The sequence below is a fragment of the Globicephala melas genome, chromosome 21 (genome assembly GCF_963455315.2).
Source record: "Globicephala melas chromosome 21, mGloMel1.2, whole genome shotgun sequence".
Taxonomy (NCBI): Eukaryota; Metazoa; Chordata; class Mammalia; order Artiodactyla; family Delphinidae; genus Globicephala; species Globicephala melas.
The window spans coordinates 6,246,300-6,258,705 of record NC_083334.1 but is presented as its reverse complement, the minus strand read 5'-3'; the positions used below and the strand labels follow the sequence as shown (position 1 = coordinate 6,258,705).

The window sequence follows — 12,406 nt, the reverse complement described above, 5'->3', positions numbered from 1 at the left end:
GGGAAGAATTAAAATAAATATCTCAAGAGATTTATTTTACCTTGAGATAATTATTTCAACATAAAAATCTGTCTCAAGACACGTAAGAAATGAAGAAAATCACTTGATGAAACCCATAAAAGAAAAATAATTCACAGAGGCAGAAAATGAAGTATTTAGTAACAAATTAATAGAAACAGCAGATGTGGGGCTTCCCTGTTGGCGCAGTGGTGGAGAGTCCGCCTGCCGATGCAGGGGACACGGGTTCGTGCCCCGGTCCGGGAAGATCCCACATGCCGCGGAGCGGCTGGGCCCGTGAGCCATGGCCGCTGAGCCTGCGCGTCCGGAGCCTGTGCTCTGCAACGGGAGAGGCCACAACAGTGAGAGGCCCGCGTACCGCAAAAAAAAAAAAAAAAAAAAAACATCAAATGTAGATCAACAGTCAATAGAACTTTCCAAGACGAAGAACATGCTCTACATATGCAATGTATGATACAGAAACTACCACACACACGTGGTAACAGAACACTTGAAATCTGACTGGCGTTACCAAGGATGTGAAGTTTAGTTATTTAATTTCATTAATTTGAATGTTCTAGCCACATGCAGCTGGTCGTCACTGTACTGGGAGAGCACAAGGCTACAATCTTAGGTTAGGCAGATAAAATAACTAAACAGATTCAAGACAACAGTGTTAGAGTTGAAAAAAGGGACATGTACAGTCAAGAGTAGGAAATGATGGTGGCAAAATACATGTTGACACAATACGATTCAGAGACCATGAGAGGCTGCTTTGATAGGGCAAAAGTGTAAAGACAGATAGGACTTACAACATTTTCATGGAGTGAAGCCAAGGCACATCTCACAGTCTGGAGGACTCACCAAAACCCCAAATTGGAGGAGCTGGTGAAGCCAAATGGATTCTGAGGCAAGTACCAGAGCAAGCAGCCAATTTCTCTTCCTCCAAAGCCCCAAACTGTCCAGCTTCTTCTTCTCTGGACAAATGCATCCCTTTGCCTGTCTGACTTTCCTTTAAACCTGGATAACAGTTTATAACCCAATCTGGGCTACATTCCAGGATCCACCCTCTCAGAAGGTTACCGACCCTAATAGGGTTTCAGTCTGTGAGCCACACCCTGTTCAATTTGATTGGATTTTCCAGACTAATAGGAAAGTGTAATCCTCACACAGTGCTGGAGAGCAAAGATGTAAGGTCATGTCCAGGGATACTGAGAAGATCCATTCATTCCCTTCTTCAACCGTAAACACTGTCGAGTGCATTCTCTATACTGGGAACCATTATGTATCTTCAGAATAACAGGATATCAGACACATGGGGATTCTGTGGGAATGAAGCTGGGATTCCCTGGGAGAAATCTGGAATTAAAAATAAAATGCAAGATGAGGAACTATGAAAATGTGAAATATAAATAATGAGGTGACAAAAGAAGATATATTGCTGGGATGCAGAACATGACTCTTAAAGCACTGGCCACGTAGTATTTTCAAGAACGTGTTAAGAATCTATTAACTATGCAAAGAAAATGGGAAGACAATTTTATACTTTAGTTCTTGGTTAGTGGGGAAATCCGTACAAAAGTTCCTACATAGTAAACCATTGTAGATAATTTTTCTTCCATGTCATTCACAATTGATTTATACATTTGAGTGGCAATCTGACGGGTGTGGAGATGGCTGTTTAAGTTTAAAATTCCTGGTTCCCAAATGGAAAAAATTAAACCAGGGGACATGGTGAGTATTTCATTGTATCTGAGGACATTTTGCTTGTATCTCATACAATGCCTGGCAATCCTATTATCTCGTGCATTTCAATTCCGTCTCCTGTACACATTAAAGAATATTTCTCCTGAAGCTAGTATATTAAGGTAAATCAACTATACTTCAATTTTTTTTTTTTAAAAAAAGAATATTTCAGGGCTTCCCTGGTGGTGCGGTGGTTGAGAGTCCGCCTGCCGATGCACGGGACACGAGTTCGTGCCCCGGTCCGGGAAGATCCCCCATGCCGCGGAGCGGCTGGGCCCATGAGCCATGGCCGCTGAGCCTGCGCGTCCGGAGCCGGTGCTCCGCAATGGGAGAGGCCGCAACAGTGAGAGGCCCGCATACCGCAAAAAAAAAAAAAAAAAGAGTATCTCAAACCTTCTCCATTACCCCTCAATCTCCAAGCACTCATCCTTTTCTCCTACATCCCTCAGATTATATATAACCTATTTCCCAAATGAAATAGATATTTTTGGATGTAGGTACTTTCCACCATAAGATTTAAAGAACTCTCTACTGTCATTCATTACTCATGCCATCTCCTGTATAAAAGGAAAGAAATAAAGATGTTAAAAAAATAAAATAAAATAATAGTAAATACATTAAAAAAAAAAAAGGAAAGGAATTACCTTTCCTCTCAGCTCAGGAATTTATTTCTAGATTTGTGCTCTTTCCTATTCTTTCCTGCCACGTCAGATTGTATGTTATAATTTAAATCAAATACACTTTATTTTATTTTCATTTAACTTTTAAAGTATAGTTAATGTACAATATTATATTCGTTTCAGATATACAACATAGTGATACAGTATTTTTTATAGATTATACTCCACTTAAAGTTATTATAAAATATAATTTGGATTCCCTGTGTTGTACCATATATCCTTGTAGCTTATTTACTTATTTTATGCATGGCAGTTTGTATCAATACCTCTTTTCCTTTAAATTTATTTATTTTTGGCTGCATTGGGTCTTTGTTGCTGTGTGCGGGCTTCCTCTAGTTCTGGTGAGCGGGGGCTACTCTTCGTTGCAGTGCGTGGACTTCTTAGAAATAGGAGAAAAGACCAGGGGTCTGAGCAAGAGGAAAGGCCATGTGAGGACAGTAAGTCAGCTCCCCTCGGCTCGACATGGACAGAGGCCTTGGGGAGAAACAAGCCCATCTATACCTGGATCTGGGAAATTCTGGCTCCAGGACTGTGCTGCTTCCAGCAATTAGAGACCTTTATTTAGATGGAAACTAATGGGAAACTCCTTCTCGGCCTGGAAGGAATGCACTGTTTCACCCTAAAGACTTCAGAACGTATTTTCCGTGTCTTTTGTCCATTCCCTCAGGAGGCAGAGACTCCACACAGGGCTCAGCTCCGGGGACCTCACGGGGCCAGGACATGGTCAGTGAGACTGGAGGGCTTAGGAATTCCTTGAAAAGAACACGTGCTACTGTGCATATCTAATATCTATACAATATCACCTGTATATATTCTTTATCATTCTTTATTTGTCACGTGTTCTATTTCACAGATCTTGAGATAAGTTATAAATTCAAATACCTTTTTAAAAATCTGGATGTATCTCATACTTTTTCACTTTTTCTAAATATATTGTCATTTCACATTTTTCATTATCTTTCTTCCCTGACTATTTGAAAGATTACTTTTATTTTGAAAGTAGGAGACCGTTGAACCTCTTTTTGCTTTTACTCTGTCTGAATATTTGGGGTCGAGTATGGATAATGAGCTGTGTGGCATCACCTGGGTAGATGGAAGGTACGCCACCACCTCAAAAGTGACAGCCCCAGATCAATGCTGTCTCACTAAACCCATCCTGTGTCCTGAAGCCCTGTCCCCTGTATTTGCAGGTCCAAGAAAACCGAGCCCATCCCTCACAATTCCAATCCCAGATGGCTACGATGACAGACTCCTCTTCTTTAATCCTGTGATCAGAGGATTCCATAAAATAGAACATGTGTCAGGGCCTATTCAGACGCTTTGAAATGCCAGAAGTAAGGATCAGTGGTGTTTTGTTTTGTGAGAATCTGTAAGGAAGTGCTGGGACAGGACTGAGGTCATGAGATAAGGGAATATAAGGAATAAGGTCAGACCCGGGTCACAAAGAGAAAGGTCATTCCAGAAGTTCCCGTAGGTGTGGGCACGGCCCCGAGTGTGCCGGCTCTGCTTTCCCGATATTTTAACAACCTTGTGCCTTCAACCAGCAGCTGCCCTTGACGTACAGGCTTCTGCGGAGTGAAGATGCTCTCCCCAAACAGTTGTTCTGTGTGGAACACGGTTTGCTCTTCCCGGGAAGCCCTCTCTACACAGCTTGGTGAATTTTCTTGGACCTGCTCAGGTCTCTTCCTGTTAGAGAACAGAGGCAGCATGTGACATAGGTGATATCACTGCCACCACCTCCAGTGGTTCTCAAACCAGATGATATTATCACCTCCAGAGCAGCTGTAATCCCAATGCCCGGGCCTCAAAACAGACAACATGAACTCGTACCTTTTGAAGTAGGATTCAGGCTTATGCACCTATTAAGATTCACCAACTGAGTCCAGTGTGGCCCAGTGTGAGAATAAGGCAGCCTACACGTTATCACATCGTCCACGCAGGGGATTGACACGGTGCATTGTTAATGTGCATATGTAGACCCGTGGATCTGGGAGGGCCGGAGATCCTGTATTTTTAAGCCTTAGGTCCTCCCAAGCTCCCTTTTTCCTCAGTTACAAAATCCATCTTACTTTTTCTTTTCTGTTGTTGTTTTTTGGCCGCATGGCATGTGGGATCTTACTTCCCTGACCAGGGCTCGAACCCGCGCCCCGTGCATTGGAAGCAGGGAGTCTTAACCACTGGCTTACCAGGGAAGTCTCCACAAAATCTATCTTGAGTAAAAATAGACGTTAAGATGATCTTCAAGGCTTAGAGATAAAAACCACGTACAGCATGTCTTATACGGTAGAACTTTATTAAAATTGAAAGAAAATTTGAAAACAAAGCTTTATAGTAACATTTAATGAAACATAAGAAGCAGAGCCGGGTGACTGTCCCCACCGTGATTTACAGTGAACGACTCCACAGAGTCCACGAGTCTCATCTCAGGACAGGGCACTGCTGACCTTCTGCAAAGCACAGCGTTGGGCCCTTTAGCCAGGTTCCAAAAGTTCAGACATTTGCACCAAATGCAGATTACTTCCATAGCTTCCTATTTACACAATAGTTAAAAGTTACTCCTGGAATTTGCCTCAGGTACTTAAAATAGACTCAGACTGACAAACAACTTGCCATTCCAGCGTGATAAGCACCAATTGACAGACGGCTCTAGTTCCATCAGGAGAAGGTGCAGTGCGTGCACGTGTGTGTCGCTGGGGCTTGTCTGGGTTTCCAGCACCGTTCGCCCAGCAGGGGTGCGGAATCGCTGCTTCTCCAGGAGCAGCTGCTCTTCGTGACTCCCCCTCGTCAGGTGCACAGTCACCTCCAGGGCACCTGGGGCTGGAGGACAAGCCTTAGCTGCCATTGGCGTGTCCCTCCCAGTCGCTGTCTTCAGAGGAAGAAGACACCTGAAGGTCATCGTAGAGGACACTCCGGGGGCCAGGGGCCCAGTGTCGCTCAGGCTTCCTGCCAGCGGGAGGAGGGGCTGACTGCTCAGGACGAGGCAAGGGGGGAGGCGTCACGTACCTGCAGCTCCACCGGCCTTCGTCTACTCTCACGAAGAGCATCCTGAGAGGCTGGCCTGGAACATGGCTGGTGGGTGGAGGATGGTGTCTGGTGCAGGCTTGGACACTATTGGGGCGAGATCTGTCCAGTGGAGGTTTGAGGGCAAGGCTTTGCCCCTGGGCAGGTGTCTTCCTGCTGACTTGGGGGGTCCCTGTGGGTCCGGTTGTACTGGGTGGAGGAGGGAGATTCTGGGAAGCCCCCAGGTCTGCTGTCAGAGTGCTCTTCTGGGGAGGCTGGATGGGGCTGAGTCTAGGTTTCTTTGGGGGGTTCAGACATGTCTGGATGGGGATCTGGGCAGACCTCTTGCCTGGGGCCTTGGTGCTGCTTTTGGAGTCCTGGACCAAACTTCTGCTGATGAGGGACACTGCAGGGTGGGTGCATTTCCTGTCATCTCTCCTGACAGGGGACCTACTGGGGAGATCTGGATCCCAGAGGGGTTTCCTCTTCGATGCCTGGGTGAGTGTGGGCATGTTTGGATGCTGTAGGAGTAGACCAAACAGAAAGGCCAGACATGAGCATCTTCTCTCCATCCAGGAAAAATGAAAATTAACCAAAAACCATCTCATAGGAATTAATTGTATGTGATGAGATACTCAACCTCAGTGGTGCTCATGAAAAGGAAAGTTACAATATCACCTTGAGACATTTATACAACAGATAGGCAAATAGAAAGAGTTTAACAATGTCTCTTGTTAAGTAAGTGGGAACAAGCTTTTTGTGTACCCCCTTCCGAGGGCTGCGCACAGCTTGGTGTTTTGCAGACACTTTGATGGCATAATAAGTTTTGATGGCCAGTTTTGGAGGATGAATCACGATTTACAGATTCATGTTCTAACTTAAAGGATTCTGCTTACGGAATGCTGCTGATAAAATCACTTCCATTTACCAAACAGCATATTCTTGCCAGCCACGCAAGTAAGAATGCAAAATCAAAGAAACCGAGGAAAATGGCATCTGAAAAGTACTCTAAGTGATCACATTGGTTGGAAAAGAATGGGACCCGCTCCCTCCCACAGAAGGGGATTGAGGCCAATTGTGTTACCCCAGAAGAAGAAAGAGCGCGAACCAGGAGACTGACCCTCAGGTAGTGGCAGGATTCTGTCCCCTCCTTCCAGTACTGCTGCCGCCACCCTTGGGGTTTCCTGGGAAATCTCTGGAGTAGCTCCCTCTGCTGCTCTTCTTTCCTGCAAAACAAACCACGTTAAGGGGCAGAAACCCAATTTCCTTGTCACAATTGGGACCAACGGTGCTGTGGCCCAGCCCCTTTCCGAGTCTGGGGGGGTGACACCGGACCTGAATCCCTGTGCTCTGTGAAGACTCCTCCCCCGCTCATATCCTTCCCCCGACTCCAGGGTTCCCTCCTGGGTTTCCCAGGAAGTCCTGTCTATTTGTCCCTATGGCCTTGGGGCCTGTCAGGTGCAAAATTGCGTGTGTTCTCCGCACCCCTCAGTGACTGCAAGGCATATTCTGAGCTCCTGAGTGTGGCCCCCTCGGGACATGGCTCCTGTCCCCCATTTTCCCTGTCATTTCTAGAGATGGCTCGGCACCCAGGGTAGAGAAGGAGACGAACCGTCTCCAGCGATTTCAGCCCGAAGCTCGGGTACCACCCACCCCACTGCTCACCTTTGCCTTTCACCCTTCTCTCTCTCGGCCGTGTTAGGGGTCCCGGGGGTCTGCAGGTGCTGCAGCTTCCGTGGTTCCAGGTTCTCCTTGCCAAGTTTGGAGCCCAAGGGCTGGGGGGCCAGGGCCCCATGCCAGCGCTTCATGGGGCACCTGAGGCTCCTCGCTTTGTGCCCAAAGGCTCCGCAGTCCCTACACTTCACCTGTGGGTGGAGGGGAACAAGGTCAGTGAGTCAGCGGAACCCACAGGTGAGTCAGCGGAACCCACAGGTGCATGTGCAAAGCGAACACAAGGACAGATGGAGAGGGATGAACACTGGTTCTGGAGAAAGGACAGAAGCACGCGGCCCCTTAGCTGCCAGGATATTTATGATACTGTGCTGCTTCCCAAAGCCTTCGCCAGGGAGCATCAGAGGAGGAAGGGCTGGTGCTCTAAGTGTGCACAGCAAGACCCCGATTGAAGGACTTGGATAAAAGCAGGCCAGACATCACACTAAGGAGGGGTCAGGTGGCCCCCGTCTCTGAACGGCCCGGTCTCCCTGGGGATGAGGTCCCAAGGCAGCTGTCTTTGGATGGGGCTGGGCAAGGGAGTTATGCACCCAGGTATTCCAGGCCCAAACCCTGTTTCCGGAGTCCACGCCTCCACTTACCCTGGGGTCTTCGTCCCTTGGCGGGGGAGCCACCTGCCTCCCTGCACCCGGGTTTTGCTTCCTCACTTGCTGGGCTTGAGAGAGTTTGCAGGGACCCAGCTGTCTGCAACGACCGGCCATGTTCCCCGCTCCTCAGTGCTTCTCGCCAATCTTACTTTTTGGATTTCCTCTGTATAAAGAAAGAGAAAACTGTCATTTCCTAGAAGTCACCCCTGCCCCCTCCACACAAATGGGGTCATGAAAGCTCACGACCACTAAGGAAATCCAGGTTCCTGATACTTTGACTTCCCTGCCCAGACATTTCTCCATTCTCTCCAGATACCTACCCACAGATGAGGACCCTGACTTGTTAGAAGTTTTAGGCAGAACGGTGAATTTGGATTTGCATCCTTGAAAGACTAAAGTTAGAGACTTTGGTTACATGTATCACAGTCTAATAGATAAGAGTGAGAAAAGATTTCCCCACACGTACAGAAATACTTATGCTATGGAAAGGCCACATTTAATATTGACGCCCAGGCATTTGAAAACCAAACGTAAGTTTGATAACTCCTTGAGAACTGGGCTCTCCCATCTGACATCAGAGAAGGCAACTCTCAAATACAAATTCACGTAACACAATTATTTTCTCTGCTAGCTTAGACGGGGCACAACGCAGGGTCTGAACTGTTTTCTGAATCCTTCACCCTCAGTGTCTCACTTTTACCTAGTTAATAAAATGTGAAATACATGTTTCAACTGAGGATGAATGAATAACTTTTTAGGTTTTCAATGCCTACAGACAATCCCACCAAGTTTTCATAACTGCTCATCCAGTGCCCCACATCAATCAGAATGCTAGGATGCTAAATTCCTTAGAATTGGAATCTTCACGTAATAAGAGCATTCAGAAGGATATATTTTTTCAGCCTCTGTTCTCAAAACTGCTACTGATGTTAAATGATCTAGATCATTATGTGACACCATACTTAAAACTCAACTCAAAATCGATGAAAGATTTGAAGATAAGACCTGAAATTGTAAAACTCCTAGAAGAAAACAAAAGATATATGCTCCTTGACATAGTTCCCAATCAACGGAAAAAGGGATAAGGAAACAATAATATGTATATTCTGTGGAAATCTATTCAGCCATAAAAAATGTTGAAATCTTGTTATTTTCCAGAACATGGATAGAACTTATTGTTATGATGCTAAAGAAGAAAGTCAGAGGCTGAAGGTGAATACCAAAGGACTTCACTCATGCGTAGGATAGTAAGAACAAACAAAAAGGAAATAAACCAACAAACTGGTGAACAAACCAAATGACAAAAACAAACATATAGATTCACAGAACAGAGCAGTGGATACCAGGGAGGAAACGTCAGGGGCCAAGGCACAATGGTAAAGGCGGTCAAATGTGTAGGGACAGTGGGAGAGGAAAATCTTGGTAGTGAGCCTGTGTTAAGGTTTACAAAATTTGAAATGTAATGCTGTACAAATGAAACATCTAATATTAACACCCACTGTTAATGCAATTTAAAAAATAAAATTATGAAAATAAAGACACTTTGGGACTTCCCTGGTTGTGCAGTGGTTAAGAATCCACCTGCCAGTGCAGGGGACATGGGTTTGAGCCCTGGCCTGGGAAGATCCCACATGCTGCAGAGCAAGTAAGCCTGTGAGCCACAACTACTGAGCCTGCGCTCTAGAGCCCACGAGCCACAACTACTGAAGCCCATGTGCCACAACTACTGAAACCCGCATGCCTAGAGCCGGTGTTCCACAACAAGAGAAGCCACTGCAATGAGAAGCCCTCGCACTGCAATGAAGAGTAGCCCCCGCTCGCCACAGCTAGAGAAAAGCCCGCGTGCAGCAACGAAGATCCAACACAACCAAAAGTAAATAAATAAATTAAAAAAAAAAAAAAGACACCTTACCCTATTGCCAGGCCAAATCACTACATATCTTCACTATGGACTTCTTGTTCTGAGGGATATGCCGAACACAAATTTAAAGCAAACTGTCCTAAGGTCCAGCTGTGCTCCTCCTCTCTGTCAGGAGAGTATCAGGGAGGTGGGTGGAGGAATGCAGCTTTGAAGGAGGCTGAGGACGGTCAAGGGGGAATTTCCTCTCCTAGCTGACCTGATACTGCTCCAAGGTCGCATGACCTTGTTAAGGGTTGCTTAACCAATCAACATCGTCGGTCACCTTTGGTCTGACCACGTCTGAAGACATGTCAAGAGAAAGAAATAATTCGTGATTTCACTCATGTGTGGAACACAAAAAACTAACAAACACAAAGGAAATAAGTAAAAACAACTTTAAGGAAGAAAACAATTGACACGATAACAAATACAAAGATACACAGACCTGAGTAGTGGAAATGAGAGAAGAAGCCACGGGCAGAGGCAAAATGGACAAAATGGGGCAGCTAGATGCTGACAGAGGAAAACTGCATTTTTGGTGCTGAGAAGGTGTATGGTACACAGAAACTGAAATGTATTGCTGTGTACATAAAACTCACTAAAATTATAATGGAATGATACCTAAGTTAAAAAAAAAGTTTAATTAAATTAAAAAGAAATGAAAGAATCAATACTCAACTGCCTAAAGCCACATCACTACGTAATTTTATTCTTGTCCTGTTTCCTTGAGGGACTTGCTGAACACCAAATCTAAATCACACAACATGAACCTCAGCTGGATACCTCTTCTCTCAGTAGATGCTCAGAATGGTGGGCGCTGGACACTCTCCACCTGAGCAGATGCAGCTTTGTGGGTGGCTGAGGAAGGAATTTCCCTTTCATGCTGACTTTATACTACTCTAAGGTCACAAGATCTTGATGAGGTTTATTTTTAACCAATCAACATTATATGTCACCTTGTATTTATCAATGTCTTGAAGACACATTTAGAAAAGAGAAATATCTTATGAATTCACTTATATGTGGATCACTAAACACAAATACAAAAAGCAAATAAGTAAAAAAAAGATTAAAGAGGAAAACAAATGACACAAAAACAAACACATATATTCACAGAACAGAGCAGTGGATATCAGAGGGTAGGATCAGGGGGGTGGCCAATGAGTAACATGGGTCCACAGGATGGCAACAAAAAAACTCAAGTTTTTGGTGCTAAGCAATTTAATGGTATACTGGGGTTGAAATATATTTCTGTGCACATAAAACTTATCTAACATTTTGACCGAATGATACCCTACACAAATAATTAAATTAAAAGATTAAAGCGTCTGCGCCCCATTGCTTAAACCACATCAGTACATATTTTGTCTACTGTCAGATTTCTCTGACAGACAAGCTGAGCGCCACATTTAAATCAAACAACCTGAATCTTAGCTGTGTACCTCTTACCTGTCAGTAGGTGCTCCGAATGGTGGGTGCTGGATACTCTGTGCACCTTTGAAGGGGGCTGAGGACAGGTCAGTGGGGGAATTTCACTTTCACAATGCCTTTGATTCTGCTCCCAGGTCACATGACCTTGATGAGGTTTTTCTTAACCAATCAAGGTTACGTATCACCTTCACTCTAATAATGTCTTGAAGACACACTTAGAAAAGACAAATACCTTATGACTTCACTCATATGTGGAATACTGTATACAAAGAAAAAGCAAATAAGTAAAAAAATTTAAAGAAGAAAGCAAATGACACAAAAACAAACACATATATTCATACAACAGAGTAGAGGATATCAGAGGGTAGCAGCAGGGGGATGGTCAATGAGTAAGATGGGTCCACAGGATGGCAAAAGAAAAAAACTAAGTTTTTGGTGCTGATCAGTTTTATGGCATACTGGAGTTGAAATATATTTTTATACGTATAAAACATGTACTATCATAACCCAATGATACCATAGAAAAATAAATAATTACATTAAAAATTAAATTATCCATGACTCATTGCATAAAGCCACATCTATACATATTTTGTCGACAGTCCTGTTTCTCTAGGGGATACACTGAACACCAAATAAAATCAAACAAGCTGAAATCCAGCTGGTACAGGAGTTGAAATATATTTTCATACACAAAAAACGTATCTAATATTATAACCAAAAAATACCTCATTAAAAAAGTCTACTGCACAATAAATTGAAAAGAAATTAAAGAATCCGTATCCTTTGCCCACAGCCACATCTTTATTTTTACCACTGCCCTGTTACCTGAGGAACAAGATGAACACCAACTACACAGCAAATCAACCTGAAATCCAGCTGGGTACTTCCTGTTGGTAGATCCTCAGAAATATGTGTGCTGGACAAACCCCACTGGACACAGTGTGGGTTCCAAGGTGCCTGAGGAAGGGTCCATGGGAGAAGGGTCCTTTTCTTGCTTGCTGTTATACTACTCCAGGTCACGTGACCCTGTTAAGACATTTGTAGCCAAGGAAAGATATCTATCCCTTTTTTTCTTACCTTGTCTCTAAGGAAGGTTTATACATTGTGATTTATTGTTATCATGCATTTTAAAACTAGAGGGACACCTGTACAAACTTCTAAGAATAATCATGATCTGAAAGAAAATTAAACATTTTTGCATATGCTTATTTTTTCTGAGAATCACAATTCTTACTGTGGTAAAACACGCATGACACAAAATTTACTGTTTAATCACAGTGAGGTGTCAAGTCTTATGGCATCAAGTGCACTCATGTTATCCTGCAGCCATC

General features: G+C 44.3%; 1 protein-coding gene across 1 annotated transcript; it reads right to left on the bottom strand.

Annotated features, from left to right (window-relative positions):
- Positions 1-5,254: 5,254 nt before the first annotated feature.
- Positions 5,255-11,419, bottom strand: LOC115867537 (putative protein FAM90A26). Its single transcript, XM_030883781.2, has 5 exons — positions 11,091-11,419; positions 7,736-7,904; positions 7,089-7,288; positions 6,544-6,649; positions 5,255-5,944 (listed from the first exon to the last, which is right to left on the bottom strand). Exons 2-5 carry the CDS (start codon positions 7,853-7,855, stop codon positions 5,255-5,257), a joined length of 1,116 nt encoding a protein of 371 aa, XP_030739641.1. The 5' UTR covers positions 7,856-7,904; positions 11,091-11,419.
- Between the last annotated feature and the right edge of the window lie 987 nt (positions 11,420-12,406).